The 16,189-nt window shown below is 40.1% G+C and overlaps 1 protein-coding gene across 7 annotated transcripts in view; it reads right to left on the bottom strand.

Annotated features, from left to right (window-relative positions):
- CD44 (CD44 molecule (IN blood group)) overlaps window positions 1-16,189 on the bottom strand; it is a 159,429-nt gene that overhangs the window by 74,631 nt on the left and 68,609 nt on the right. For 4 of the 7 annotated variants that reach the window (XM_008955848.4, XM_063608397.1, XM_024930780.4 and 1 more), the window contains exons 6-8: window positions 8,545-8,607; window positions 4,061-4,132; window positions 1,722-1,800 (exon numbers count right to left, since the gene is read on the bottom strand). In XM_008955848.4, coding sequence (XP_008954096.4) covers window positions 1,722-1,800; window positions 4,061-4,132; window positions 8,545-8,607 — 214 coding nt within the window. Of the gene's footprint in view, window positions 1-128; window positions 1,084-1,721; window positions 1,801-4,060; window positions 4,133-8,544; window positions 8,608-12,012; window positions 12,217-13,400; window positions 13,491-15,249; window positions 15,352-16,189 lie in introns of those variants that run through there. The other 3 variants (XM_057299140.2, XM_057299139.2, XM_008955850.4) reach the window with 3 other exon arrangements.

Genomic DNA, 16,189 nt, shown 5'->3' with positions numbered 1-16,189 from the left:
ATGCCAGCGTTTCTATGGTGACATGTGCAAAGCTTATGGACTGTGTATGTGAGCAAAAGTGGTGCATTCTAGGGCTTGGCAATATGAGCAAAAGTGGTGCATTCTAGGGCTTGGCAATAAAAGGCTGATTGCACACAATAGGAAATTCATATTTAATTGAGCAAAAGTAATCCAAGGGAAAATGAGGAAGCTGAAGGGAAGTATAAAGACTCTTTGTAAAGGCTCCCCCAAGTCACATTATTTAAATTCAACTAAAAAAAATCTTTCCATTCAATCATAGGCGGCCTTTTAGATTTTTTCTCTCAGTTTTGTTCCTTATACAATCAGGTAGCATAACTACTTTTTAAAACTATGCCCTCAATGGTATAGATAGCAACATAGCTATTTGACTGTAACATGGCACTTTTATTAACTTGTACCAGCGTAATTATTGTAACAGCATCATTTGATTTTCTCAGATAATTAGAGATGGTATGGGCTGCCCATGGTGTTGGAATTAGCTGTTGGTTGCTTTCCAAAAACCAGTAAGGAGTCCATAATTCTCTCTAGGTCTTCTCCCAGACTGAGGGGCATTTTTCTGCCCTGTGAGGTGATCTGGGGACACAATAAAGGTGGCCCTGCTTGGAAATAAGTTTCTTTTACCTTATGAGAAACCATCTAAAGGGACATTTACAAAAGCCTTAATATTCCTATGAATTACGTCCTGGAGAAAAATAATGTACCTTTAAAGTGTCTTGGGTAAGAAATTTAGATTTATACTTTTATAAATTTAGATTTATACCCCTGTTAAAGGTCATTTCCTCTGTTGCTAGAATTACTATTGTGTATATATAATGTATGTGTATATATATATATATATTATATATAAAATGTAAATAACATGTAAACCTATAGGTCTTGGTTCAGGTAGGGAGAGAGTGGCCTTCAAGAATATAAAAACAGCCCATGTGTCAGTTCTAGGGAGGTGACTGTCTTCATTTAGTTGTTTTCCAAAGGAAAGTTCTTCTCTGCTTCATAGACCTCCTAACAGCAAGAAGACGATGAAACAGTGCTCTTCTTATGCTATAACCTGAATCTCTTCAACTACAGTTCCCAGAAAATAGAAAATGATATCATTACAAAAACCAAACAACAAACAAAAGCACAAGGCCAATAAAAAAACAAATGACAAAAGCACAAGGCCAATACTTCCTTCTGGTAAAAGTTCTTAAAGGTTCCCTGGGCCTTAGAGAGGCTACAGGGGATGATGAATCACTGAATCTTTATACGATATTTGTGCATTGTGAATGTATTTAATAAATATTTAACAAATCAATGAATGAGTATATACTTTTGTGTGCCTTCCTGGTGAGATACTTCATAACTTTCATCAGACAGAGTCTGCATGAGGTTTAACCCTAAAAAACATGTAAAATCACAAAGGATTCAACCACTACCTAAAAGTGATGAGCCAAACAATCACAGGTGTCTCCTGTCTCTAAAAACCGGGGCAGAGAAAGATGTCTTAAGCTGCACCATGCACATGAATCCCTGGAAACTTGTTAGGATGCAGACTCTGCCATAGGAGGTCTGGGGTTGGGTCTGAGATTGTGCATTTCCAACAAACTCCCAGGGTACCCAGGCTGCTGGTTCCAGGGACTACACTCTAAGCAGCAAGGATATAAAGCCCAGGTTTAAATGATGCCCTTTCCAAGTTGAAAGCCTCCAGGACAGCCCCTTACCTTCTTCGACTGTTGACTGCAATGCAAACTGCAAGAATCAAAGCCAAGGCCAAGAGGGATGCCAAGATGATCAGCCATTCTGGTATGAGTAAATTAAATGACATGCGTGAGCTTCAGAGACACACTTTGTAAAAACAAAAATGCACTTTATAATTGACCTAGTTGAAACAAGCACCACAGTCAGTGCTGCAGGGGGGTCTGGCCAATAGGTCCAGCCAATAGGCAGGTAATTCTGGAAGAGCAATTTGCTGAAGGTATTTGTCCAACAGCCTTCTTGCTTTAATCTTTTATCATCAGTCAGGATTTTCAAGTCCCTTCAGGAGAACTATGTTTCTAAAAAAGGACAGGATGAGTTGTTGAATCTTGTAGATGCCTTTGGTATAATATTATTAAACATATAAAAGGAAATGTAGGCTTCTTTTGAAAGGAACATTTTTTCCTGTATGACAGCATCCACCTATCCACCTTACATTGTATTAAAAAACAAAAATGGAGGCAATAAAGGATTGGTTAAATAAATTAGGGTACATCTATTGTATTACGCACTACAATATGAGGAGGAAATATTCAATGACACGGAAGCCATGGTTAACCAGTAGGCAATGTTTGCTAAACACCATGTGAGGTGTAATCACATTTTGGTATATATTTTACATTTTAAAATGACAGGAAAGGCAGGGTGCGGTGGCTCATGCCTGTAATCCCAGCACTTTGGGAGGCTGAGGTGGGTGAATCACGAGGTCAGGAGTTTGAGACCAGCCTGACCAACATGGTGAAACCCCATCTCTAAAACTACAAAAATTAGCTGGGCATGGTGGCATGCTGTAATCTCAGCTACTCAGGAGGCTGAGGCAGGAGAATCGCTTGAACTCAGGAAGCAGAGGTTGCAGTGGGCCGAGGTCGCACCACTGCACTCCAGCCTGGGCAACAAAGCAAAACTCCATCTCAAAAAAAAAAAAAAAAGACGTATATTAAAATGGTAACCGTGGTATTTCTGGATGGTGAGATTGATAATAATTGATTTATATTTCCATTATTTTATTTAGTTGTATTTTTTCAAATGTTTTCAATAATTATATAGCACTTGTGGATTAATATTCTACACATTTTGAAATCAGGCTCTTTTAGGACTAAAATATAACTTGACAACTCCACTAAATTCAGTTGCAAAGTGGGTTGTATATGTGTGCAATGAACCAGGGCTTGAGAAAGAAGAGACATGGAAAGTCTCATTATCTGTTTTCTTCTTGGAAATTTTGGTTTATCTCTGATTTCCTGCTCAGCACTACCTTTGCCTCACCTTTTCCTGGTTTAGATGAGTTTGGAGAGGGAGGTAGAGTCAGAAGTGGGGGGAGACTGACAGGAAGGCCCCATTTCTGTTCTTCCTTTCTACTCCTGCCCACTGTGGTCCTGGTTTCCAGCCCTGAGATATCCCACCTGCACTGTCACTGGAGCTGGGAAGAATATTGCTGCCTGATGACAGCTAAGGCTTCCCCTGTGCTCTCTCCTGGGACAGCCCACCCCTGTCTCTGTCTGGTCTGTCTTCAGGTGTGCTTAGGCAAGCTGGGGCAAAGGAGAACGGTGCATGCCACATTCTTCTCTTTCCCCAAGAGAGACTTAGTCTGGAGACCTCTGAAGAGGAGAGAATTAAAAGGGTAATTTACAACCTTAGGAGAGCCCTTCCCTTTAGTAATTCTCTATGACAAATCAATTTTAATTCCAAGTCAAATAAAGAATTTGCAACAAATGCCTTGTCTGGATGCTCAGGAGAACCAGGTGTCCCAGCCTCCTCACTGCACATGCGTACTTTCTGAAAAGTTTATTCTGTCCACATCAGCAGGCGGTCCCTCGACCAAAAAAAATTAGTTGGGGAACCAAAAGAAAGTTTTCACTCCATCTAACATAAATGCCTCTTGTAGCTCCTCCCTGTCTGTAATCGTAAAAGGAAAATTACATGCTTCACCTTGGACCCCAGAAATAAGTGGAAATTGGATTGGGATAGAAAGGACCTAGGTATGACATGGGGTCCTCTTGGTGATCATTCATTTAGGAAGGAAGCTTTAGTAACTAACATGGCACTTCTCTGGGACAGGCCAGGGACAGATCTGAGTATGAGCTCAGCTAGTTTGCAGAACCCAGGAAGAAAAGACTATTCCATCTTTTCCTACCAAGAGGCTGTAGTATTCTCATTCATCCTTTAACTTGTAAAGAGGAGCAATTGGATTCATATGTTGGGCATTGTGGAGAATGTGCTTTCAAATGGGTCTCTTCGTCCTTGCTGGGACATTCTGAGAAAGCTGCTTTCAGTGTGTTTTTCTGCCTCAAAGTTTGAAACTCACCTGGAATTTGGGGTGTCCTTATAGGGCCAGAGGTTGTGTTTGCTCCACCTTCTTGACTCCCATGTGAGTGTCCTAAGGGGAAAAACAACATCTCTCAACCAAAGTTTGAAATGTGTAACCATGAGTTCCTTGTGGACCTGCATAAAGGGCAGCTCTCCACATTCTGAATCACTGAGAAGCCATTTATGGATTCAAGCTGCAGATGTTTATAAAGCATTACACAAAAGAATCCCCCCCACCTCATTTGATTAAGGCTAAGGGTTAGTAATGTTATTTTGTGTCAAGGAACATGAGAATTCTCAGCAGCAGTGTTGCACAGTGTTCAGGACTTTGGGGTCTAGAGCTGGACAACCCTGGATTTAAGTCTCACCGCTGTCCCTTGCTAACTAGCCATGTGTGCTGGGTCAATCTACCTTCTCCAAGTCTCCCTTTTCACACTCGTAAGATGGGGATAACAGAATGCTGTTCATCATAATTTTGCAGAGATTTGAAGAAATACACGGTATTGGTAGTTGTGTGTGGTTGTTATTTTCTATTTTTAATTTAGGACCTTGCTACTCAAAGTGTGGCTCTCAGACCATCAGGACAGGCATACCTGGGGAGATCGCTAGACATGCAGAATCTCATGCCTCATCTCAAAGCTACCAAATCAGAATCTTCATTTTAACAAGACCCCCAGGGGACTCACACGCTCCAGAAAGCCCAAAGGGAACCTGAAAATCTCATCCAATAGCATCATAGGAGCCAACATAAACACTATAAAATAAGGAGTTTGCTCATGCCTGTAATCCCAGTACTTTGGGAGGCCGAAGCAGGCGGATCACAAGGTCAAGAGATTGAGATCAACCTAGTCAACATGGTGAAACCCCGTCTCTACTAAAAATAACAAAAATTAGCCAGGCATAGTGGCATGTGCCTGTAGTCCCAGCTACTCGGGAGGCTGAGGCAGGAGAATTGCTTGAACCCAGGAAGCAGAGGTGGCAGTGAGCTGAGATTGTGCCTCTGCATTCCAGCTTGGCAACAGAGCGAGACTCCACCTCAAAATAAATAAATAAATAAATAAATAAATAAGGAGTTTAGCGGCAGTGGCCCTTTCTGACTATGAAAAATCACCCTATTAGAGTCCCTGCTAATATATTACTGAAACACACCTTGTTAGAAGAATCAACATTTTCTACTGCTAAAAAGCAAAATAAGGAGATGAACAAAATGCCTTAAACTGGGAGGAAGTATCGCAAGACAGACAATCCTCAAGTCAGAACTGGAGGCCTATCGAAATGAGGGAGACACAGTGGTTCTAAAAGAAACTTCTAAGAAGCCGGGCATGGTGGCTCACACCTGTAATCCCAGCACTTTGGGAGGCTGAGACAGGAGGATCTCTTGAGCCCAGGACTTTGAGACCAGCCTGGGAAACATAGGGAGATCCTGTCCCTGTTAAAAATAAAAATAATAAATAAATAAACAATTTTTTCAAAAAAGAAACTTCTAAGACATCTTGTGAAGAGCCTCATCAAAAGGAAAGCTTCATGAATTTTAAAAAATTCTTCCTCCATTGCTTCAAAACAAAATTTGAAAGTGTTCCACCAAAATGAACTTTTTTTTTTCCTACCAAATGGAAGCCCACTGTAGAATCCTGAAGGCTGATCAATGGATGAAAATGGTGAGGTCTTAAATGAGAGCTTTCCTCATGGAGCCAAACTTTAGGCTGTGCACACTGAAATCTTGATTACAATGGTTATATGGGGACAGGATGGCTCTTGTTTATGCAATTTGATGCTTTTGTTAAAACTTAAAAGGGAGCAAAACAAGTTCCTACCAGACATCTGGGTGTTTCAACATCCCCTATCCTATGTTGACAGTGGCCTTTGACTTTACAAATCTCCAAAACAGTCCAAGGCCCTTTCCCTACATGCCTTCCAGTGTCCTTGGTGGTTGGCAGGTTTTCACCTGCCCAAGTCATGGGACATTGGCCACCTAAACTGAAGATCTTTGGCCATGAAAACTCCCCAGGAGGTACAGTCACTCTCACTGTTCTTTTTTTTTTTTTTTCTGACTCATAGAAGCCTTTGATATTTAAAAAGAGGCCATTAACGGATGATAATCTATTTTGATTTAAAAAAAAAAAAAAAAAGAAGAAGTGCTCCCAGCAAGAAAAGATCTGGGTGTGCGTGCAACAAGATGAAACCTCCTGTTTGAACAATAGACACCTGCTCAGAAGCCAAACAAAAGAGACTGGCTCCTGTCTGCTTGATTCTCACTTCAAGCAAAAGCCACAGAGGATGGATGTGAGATAGCAGGTCTTGCCTTGTGCCCTAGATGTCTACAAATCCAGCCAGGGTAGGACTGGCCACAATAGCAAGTTCCACAAAGAGGAGCACTTGATATTCCTGTTGGGAGATGACATGTAATCTGAGACATATGCACAGAGATTGTTCAATTGGCTTCAATGGTGAGAAAAGCAGTCTAGCACAGTCTAAGCTTCCAAACTTTAATGTGCATATAAACCACCTGGGTGGGAGAGTGTAGTTAAAATGCAGATCGTGATTGAGTAGGTCTGGGTTGGCCAAGGATTCTGCATTTCCAACAAGTTCCTAGGTGATGTCCACTCTGATGGTTAAAGAATCATACTTAGAGAGTGGCTGGGGTCTCCTGGTTTTAGAGATCATGCCCCTTAATAATAACTCCCTACTTTTTCAGAGTACTTTCACACTTCTGGTACCCTGTCTTCCTCACAATAACTCTAGGAAGCAACTGAGGCAGATGAATGATCTCCTTTTTACTAACAAGGAAACTGAGTCTGGGAAAGGTTAAGTGCCCTGCCTAAGGTCCCCAGTGAACCTGTGACTTCTGTCTCTATTTCAGAAGCATTTCTAATGAATCCCTACCTCCTAGTGCTCCTCCATAGAGAGTTATTGTGGAAGCCACCATGTAAATATCCATCTTCATATTTGTTTTCAATGTGTAAACATTTAAACCTGATGGTGAGCCTCACTCAAACTTGGGCATAAAAAGGGGAGACAATAATTGATATGGCTTAAATCATTTACATGGGGTCACCTGGATTTATGATGTTCAGGGAGACCACAGTAAGGCCGCACTGGCAGAACCTCCCAGTAGCCCAGCAGTAGAAGTAATTAGTAAACCTACCTCATGTCAGACTTTTGCAGTCTGGGGTAAGGTTTGTAGGGGTGTGATCTGAATCACAACAAACAGGAGTCTATTTAAGAATTCATGCCTGGGAGTAATTATGGTCATTATGGAATGCCTTCTCCAGACTGTGCTATGAGAAGTAATACAAGACCCTCCAGGCTTGAAAGGTGGCTCCATCACTCTCTGGTCCTGTCAACTCTGCCAAGTTACTTACCTTCTCTGAGCCTTAGTTTCCTCATCTGTAACATGGGGATAATAATAGTACTTACCTATGTCACAGAGTTTATAGGATGACTGAATGAGTTCATACTAGATAAACTCTATGAATTTGCTGATATCAACCTGTTTTTTTTGTTTTTTGTTTTTTGGGTTTTTTTGAGACAGAGTCTTGCTCTGTCACCCAGGCTGGAGTGCAGTGGTGCAATCTTGGCTCACTGCAAACTCTGCCTGCCAGGTCCGAGCAATTCTCCTGCCTCAGCCTCCTGAGTAGCTGGGATTACAGGTGCGCAGGACCACGCCCGGCTAATTTTTGTATTTTTAGTAGAGACAGGGTTGGCCAGGCTGGTCTCGAACTCCTGACCTCGTGATCCACCTGCCTCGGCCTCCTAAAGTGCTGGCATTACAGGTGTGAGCCACCGTGCCTGGCCGATATTGACCTGTTCTTGACCTACAATAATGGCAGTTCCATTTGGCCCAACCTAATACATGTAAAGTGTTTAGAAAGATGCTGCTGGCACACAGTAAATTCCCAACAAATACCAGTGATGATATCATGTGCCAGGATTATGCTAAATGCTTTACATGTATTCTATCATTTAGTCTTTGAAACAATGTCCTGTGACAATTGTTATTATTCCAAGTTTATTAGTTGAGAAATGTTGTCTCAGACCCTTTAAAGCATCTTGCTCAGTTAATATGCGGAGGGCTGGAATCGAACTCAGGCCATTTTTGCTACAAAGCTCAAGCTCTTAATCACTCTGGTGTAGTGCAATGTTAAATTGGGACACTGCTTGAATTCTTCCTGAGGCTTTCAGATGCAAGGCTTTCCTCCAGAGCAGTAGTTCTCAAAGTGCAATCCCTGTCCCAGCAGTGTCAGTATTACCAGGGAACTGATTAGAAATGCAAATGCTTGGGCTCCACCCCAGACCTACTGAATCAGGAACCTTAAGGGTGGGGTCCAGCATTGTGGTTTAATAAGCCCTCCCTGCAATTGTGATGTATGCTAAGAAGGTTTGAGAACCACTTCTCTGGAGACACTGACTCATACTTCATTGGTAGTCATCATTAGGCTCAACGATTATAACAGTAAATGACTAAAGCAGTTTTGAACTCACCATCTGATTCAGATCCATGAGTGGTATGGGACCCCCCACTGGGGTGGAATGTGTCTTGCTCTCCTGTAATGAGCAATCAGGAAGGTCAGTACTGCATGTTTTCACTTACACTCCCATCTGCATTTCCTTACCTTTGCATTCTTATACAGCCTATCACAAAGTTTAGTCTTTTTAAGGTATTCCAAAAAATGATGGCAAAACAGCCTTGAATGGGTCCACAATGTTAATTACCGTTCATTGCTTAATCCACTGATAAATGAGCTAGAGCTTTAATAAGAATTAAGGAAACTGGGGCAGCAAAGGCTAAGAAGGATGACCACAGGAAGTTTTGTAGAAACTTTGCTTTGGTAGAAATCCAAGAACTGTGGTAAGGAACATGCTAACAAAAATATTGTGATATCTTTGCAGGTATGAGGTTGAGACTAGACATTGTACATTTTAAATAAGGACAATATGAATTGGATTATGAGAAACATAATCACTGCAAATGGGCATACTCTGGCTTAGGGCATGAAACAGAGATTTCTTGGCGGCAGGAAATTAGTATGCAATAAGGAATCTTGGGATTGAATGATGTAAAGATTCAAAGAGAAAGGTCAACTACTTATTTTCAAAAAAAATTGAAAATAAGTAAAAAAGGAAATGGTGAGATGATAGCTAACATTAATAATGTGTATTGGAATATGGGTATTATAGTAAGTTTAAAATAATTTTTTAAAGTTAAATCTGTAGTTTCAACATGACTAGTTAATATAATCCTAGCTTCTCAAACATCTATCACCAGAAAGCTTTAGATTAAGACAACCTCATGAATTGCTAGAATCAAAATCCATAGGTCAAATCTTGAATGCAGCATATTAAAACTCTCTCCCCCACCCACATTTTTCAAAAGCATACTGGAATCTTTTTTTTTTTTTTTAATCACAGGACAATGCTTACATAAAATGGCTACAGTTATCCATTATGAAGGCACCTTATAAGGAATCTATAGTAACCTGATCATCACCATTTCCTTGATTAGAGAAGGTGGAAGCGGGTGACACTTAGTCACCTGTGTAATTATATTGAAGAGACAGATTGCTTTGTTCCTTGGCTGATGGTTAAAACAAATGAAAACAACATTTGCTGAAATGCCACACCCATACTCCCACTACCAAAATCACCATGACCGTCACCATCCCGTCACCATCATTATCACCATCACCATCACCATCACCACCACCACCACTGCCACTATGATTCTAAATGCTTTAGTTCTTTTTTGGGGGACGGAGCCTCGTTCTGTCACCCAGGCTGGAGTGCAGTGGCACGATCTCGGCTCACTGCAACCTCCAATTCCTGGGTTCAAGTGATTCTCATGCCTTAGTCTCCTGAGTAGGTGAGACTACAGGCACCTGCCACCATGCCTGGCTAATTTTTCGTATTTTTAGTAGAGACGGGGTTTCACCATGTTGGCCAGGCTGGTCTCAGACTCCTGACCTCAAGTGATCCACTTGCTTCAACAAATGCTTTAGTTCTTAACATTAAGTGTAAAGACTGAGAAAAATGTATAGACATAAATGAGATTTATGTGGGTGAGTGTTTTTGAAGAAAACCAAGGATGAGAATTGGGTGACTTAATTGTCTAATCCATGGAGAATTATGGAAAATCTGTCCGTACCACTGTGGAAATCAGAAAGAATCAGTGTCTGTGAATATCAGTCTTGTAAAAAGCATTTGATTTACTAACATTAGGCTATAAGCATTCTAGGGTACTGTGACTATTAAAATTGCCATTTAAAATTTAAATTCATGGCTGGGCGTGGTGGCTCACGTCTGTAATCCCAGCACTTTGGGAGGCTGAGGCTGGTGGATCACTTGAGGTCAGGAGTTCGAGACCAGCCTGGCCAACATGGTGAAACTCCATTTCTACTAAAAATAAAAAAATTAGCTGGGCGTGGTGGCACACATCTGTAATCCCAGCTACTCAGGAGGCTGAGGCAAGAGAATCGCTTGAACCCGGGAGGCAGAGGTTGTAGTGAGCCGAGATCACGCCACTGTACTACAGTGTGGGTGACAGGGCAAGACTCTTTAAAAAAAAAATTAAATTCATTGGGTTGCATAACAGGCTTTCTTTTGCCAAGAGAAATGAGGCAGCACTATAAGATTTTCTGAAGAATACTGACAATGGTACTTGGAATTTTTAATAAATGAGAGCAGAACAATGCTGAATAAAGAACTAAGGAGTGTAAGGGGCTTTGTCTTGCCAATATTGCTGAAGTTAGCATTTTCTTAAACTGTTTTTCTTGAAGCTCTTGGGTAGGCCACCCAGAGAAATGAGGCCAAGCATGTGGCATTCTGAATTTTCTGTCCCTGCATCACAACCGTCATCTGTTTTACATATTGGATTCTCATGGAGGCTGAGGCAGGAGAATTGCTTGAACTCAGGAGGCGGAGGTTGAGGTGAGCCAAGATCGCACCATTGGACTCCAGCCTGGGCAACAAGAGTGAAACTCCGTCTCAAAAAAAAAAAAAAATTATATATATATGCACACATATGAATTCTTCTTTTTCTTTTTTGGGGGGAGGAGAGAAGATCTCTGCTCCAAAATTATGTATCTAAAGTCTCTAATCTTTAATATGCCTTAGTGATTGTGTTACAAAGCTACTGAAAAACTAGTGCTAGGAAGACAGAATCTGTTTTTTATTTCTTCACTACAGTGGGCGTTTTCCATTTCCCCTTTCTTCACTGTTAATTTCTTAATACAAATGGAGAAGCAAAGAAAAGCAGAAGCAGAGATGACTACTTATTTGAGAAAAAAAAAGACTTATTCTAGGTCCGTGTCAAACTTCATTGAATAAATTATCTTCAGTCCTCTCTTCACTATTACAATAAGAGAAGTGGTCCCTATTCATTAATACTAGATTAAATCATGAACATTTTAAGTGTGCATCAGAACTAGAAGAGGTTTATCCATCACCAAAAGTAAAACTGATCAATCTATCACCAAAACAAGATAATAATTTCAGAGCAAAGATACTAGTATATAGAAATTATTCACCTGTAGGATAAAACCTTACAAAATAAGTAGCGTATATTAGTCTAATTAAACGGAATTGCTAAAATTCGACTATTTTGACCTGCAAAAATATCAGTTTCATGTGGTTCAACTTCATATATCACAAGATAAGACAAAGAAAGCAATTCCATCATAACAGCCAACTTGTACACACAACACACACACACACACACACACACACACACGCAAACACAGACAAATGGAAAAAACACTGGCAAAAGGAAGCATTCTTTTATCTAAAATATACCCAAGTTTATTTGCACTAGAATTGATAACCAATAATGAAAGATATTTCCATATCACAAACTAGTCCAATCCCAGACTACACAGAAAATGTCCTCTGTAATATGAAACTATATATTGTTTCTCTATATAGAGAAAGCAAACTAGATAATAAATGCCAAATTACCTGATAAGTAATGATTGACATTAGAGTTGGAATCTCCAACAGTAACTGCAGTAACTCCAAAGGACCCAGTCTTAGCTGAGGTCACTGGGATGAAGGTCCTGCTTTCCTTCGTGTGTGGGTAATGAGAGGTATAACTTTCCAGTAAAGTAGTTGAGCCTTCAGAATGATTTGGGTCTCTTCTTCCACCTGTGACATCATTCCTATCTGTGTGGAGGTGGAATCAGTGATGAACCCGTATTTGTAAGATCACCACCCACCATGTGCTTGTCTCCAGAACACACAATTGCTGCAAAAGCTTTCCACTTGTTATCCATAAATAGGGAGAAATAGAGTGAAGTTTGTCATACTATTGAACAGAATAAATATTTTGCAATAGACACTACTTGGACATCACTCAACAGAAGAGATTTTGGTGATCTTAATACCCAGAATTGGCATTTGTTGCAACATCTGCTTGGGTTATTAGGTAAGGCTATGTCACTACAACTGTGATCTTGAAGTCAGCTGAGGTACTAGATAATCTTGCGTTCTTTCTCAATTGGATTCATCTTTGATGTAGTGGAGGAAACATACCATTGGATTGAAAGATAAAATTTTGCTGCCTGCAATTAAAATAGCAAATGCATGGTTTCAAAGGCCTGAGGCTACTAATTTAATTATTCTTTTCTTTTCCAGAAGGGACTGCTTTTTAGTCATCAGCACCATGGAGGTCCAGAGGACAAAAGGCAACAATATTATTGTGAGGAATATAAAGTGATATAATCAGACATTTATGCCAATTATAAATCACACTGCAAAAGAACTGAAATCATAGCAAACAGTCTATTGGACCACAGCGCAATCAAATTTGAAATCAAGACTAAGAAACTCACTCAAAACCATACAATTACATGGAAATTGAATAACCTGCTCCTGAATGACTTTTGGGTAAATAATGAAATTAATGCAGAAATCAAGAAGTTCTTTGAAACTAATAAGAACAAAGATACAACATATCAGAATCTCTGGGACACAGCTAAGGCAGTAGTAAGAGGGAAATTTATAGCACTAAATTTAAATGCCCACATAAAAAAGTTAGAAAGATCTCAAGTTAACAAAAATAAATAAATAAATCATATATAAGCAATCCATTATTGTTAAAACAAATCACTAACTCTAGAGTGAAAGAAACCCAACTTTTAAGATGAAGAAATGTAGTTTGCACTTAATGTACGAAGAGGTATATAAAACAGAAAAATCAGAGAACCACCACCAGACGCACCTTTTGATTAAAAGTAACAGTGTAACGGCAGCTAATGGATGCACCTCCACCAAAGACACTGCAAAAGTACCCATAATTGATTAATTCTTATCAATAGCTGAAGCCAACTAGGTTTTATAATCCTTACTGCTTGATGTCAGAGTAGAAGTTGTTGGATGGTCTTTATCTTCTTCCAAGCCTTCATGTGATGTAGAGAAGCTCTGAGAATTACTCTGCTCTGTTTCAATGAGGAATGAATCCAGTGTTAATTTGAAGCTTCGGTACAAATCCTGTTATCTGCTAGCAGGGAAGATCTAGCTAGAGTAGAGTCAGATGGATAGGTGCATAGGAAGACCAAGGTTTGTGCACACCATTCTCCTCTGATTGATAGAAATATACAGAAGAATTCTATTTTGCCCCTATTTGGTTCTGAAGACCCTTTATTTCTCAGTATAATCATCAAAGGTAAAGTGGCAAGGTGAAGACTGAGCCAAAACTTTGCCTATCCTGGATTGTCCAGGCGCAATTGCAGCATTGCTCCCAGTCACTCCGGAAAACCAGAGAACACAGAGACATGGAAAAAAGAATATTTGAATCCTAATGCTCCATATCAGTAATCAAAAGCACCTAACTGTGTGTCAAGAAATGTGACTGCAGGGAAAATGAACACTATGATAGCCTGTAGTCTAGTTGTAACCACAAAAGAAAAAGAAGCCTATCTAGAATAGCCTACTCAAGTAACACAGATCAAATTTATACAAGGAAATACTTAGCTACCTAGTAAAGGTCATTAAATTAAAGTTACCATTTTACTCCATTATTAAGTTATTTTTTAATTTCACCTGTGCATTGGGATTTTCATCACTGCACCAAGGAAACGCTTGCCTGGGCAAACACAGGGCCCTCAGTGACATATATCAACTGGAGGTTGACCCATTGCCCATATCTAAAATCACTTGGACTGCTTCAAGTTTATTTCTTTTGTGTTCTTTTAAGAAAGGTACTGACCTCTGAGTTGCAGGTGCAAAAACTTCATAAAGCACACCCATAAGCCATGCCCACCACCAAATAAATACTACAATCAGGAGAAAGACAGTCACCAAATCCCAAACCCAATGTCAGAACAAAAGCCAACAGTGACATAAAATAGAAATATAAGTCCTTCTTTGGCAAGGGCCATTCATAGGCTTATTTGCATCTCCTTTGATGCTTAACGCTGTGCTATTTACATTACTGACAATCAATACATGCTTGCTGATTTTTTTCCTTTGCCTAAAGGGTTCATATGAAGGACTCTGCCCATTATGTGTGGCAAGCAGTAAAATGGGACCTTCTTAATTCTAGATTTCTTTTGTATTCTTCAAAGAAATTATGAATGACTTTAGGCTGATCTCTAGGACATCCCTGCACATAGAGTAGAAATTAAGGCTACTAGAATTTGAACATTTCTTAGTGATAGAAAGAGATACCAGCAATGTTTTGTTGTTGTTGTTGTTCCAGGCATCCCGCCACCTTTGTTGATTGTCAATAACATGCCTTGCCTCTCCTCTGAGAACTGATGTGATCTCGAGGATTATCTGGCCCCAAAAATGTCTTTTTACAACCATGCAAGCAATCCTACCCCTCTTCTGCACTAGCTAGAGGAAAGATGGACATTGAAAGGAAATGGTCAGTTAAAACATAGAGAAATCACTATCCTGGAAGTGGGCATGTGTTTCACTGACATAACTACTTAGAGAATGAAAATGGAGTTGAATAGAGTCCTACTTTTTCTTAAAACACAAAGTCATTGGATCTGGAAGGCACAAAGAAATGACGGGAAAATCAGGTTGAGAGACCTCCACAAGAAACAGACAACGAAGACAGTTTCACACTCTGGGCTGAAGTAAGCCACATAGCACCATTCCACCACCAAAGCTCTGCATCTTGGCCAATAGGGAGTAAGAGATGAAGCAGGAATACAAGTCAATAAAGTGGCTGAGCATCGTTATTCTTACGCGTTGTCATTGAAAGAGGTCCTGTCCTGTCCAAATCTTCCACCAAACCTGTGTTTGGATTTGCAGTAGGCTGAAGCGTTGTACTATGACTGGAGTCCATATCTGAAGGAATCAATATTAGTGTTATTGCTTGATTTCCCAAACCACTACCTGAAGGTGACTTATGGTCTACAGCTGATTTTTTTAAATATTCACATCTGGCCAAGAGGAAAGAAAGCACATACTGACTATATCTCCTGAACTGAGATAGATTATTGTTTCATCAAAGAGCACCACAACAAGTAACTGGCTTTCCTTAAAGGGCCGAGTTATATGAAAGCTATGATGTGTGTTTGTTTTTGCTGAGTCTGGAAGGACTCTACATGAGCGCATGATGGAACACCCAAATCTTACAGAGAGACAGAAACATTGCCTTTTTTATAGAAACATGCAATCTGACACATGGAGAAAAGACAAAGTGTGCTGGCTCAGGCACCATTTTATCCCCTCCCCCTTACCAACCAAAGGGACTTTTAAAAATAGCCCTCTTCCCCCCTTTAGTCTTTTTTTCTTTACAAAGTGAATATGCAAATAAACAGAATCGTCATCCAAGACCACCTAGGTGGAGTTACAGAAAGTATACAGGGGCAAGAAATAAGAAGAAGTGGATGTCATTGAATTATTCTTCCCAAAAACCCAAGTATAAGCGGTCTTTAAAATTTAACATGTACAATGTTGAGTAGTGCAGAAATTTCACTGAAATACTTGTAAATGTTGTTTTTAACAGTTATCACAGATCTACTCTGCTGAAATAAGAAGTCTTGAGTGAAACAGAGGCCAAAGAATTCATAAACCCCATCGATATTTCTGGCTGTCAATTCAGTCAAAGTCTATCCACATCACTGCCTCTGGGGGAGATTTAATCAGTTCCAGTGAAGCACCAGAATACTGGGTACTCAGG

This window comes from Pan paniscus, chromosome 9 (assembly GCF_029289425.2).
Source record: "Pan paniscus chromosome 9, NHGRI_mPanPan1-v2.0_pri, whole genome shotgun sequence".
Classification (NCBI taxonomy): domain Eukaryota; kingdom Metazoa; phylum Chordata; class Mammalia; order Primates; family Hominidae; genus Pan; species Pan paniscus.
This window is presented reverse-complemented; position numbering and strand designations above follow the sequence as displayed.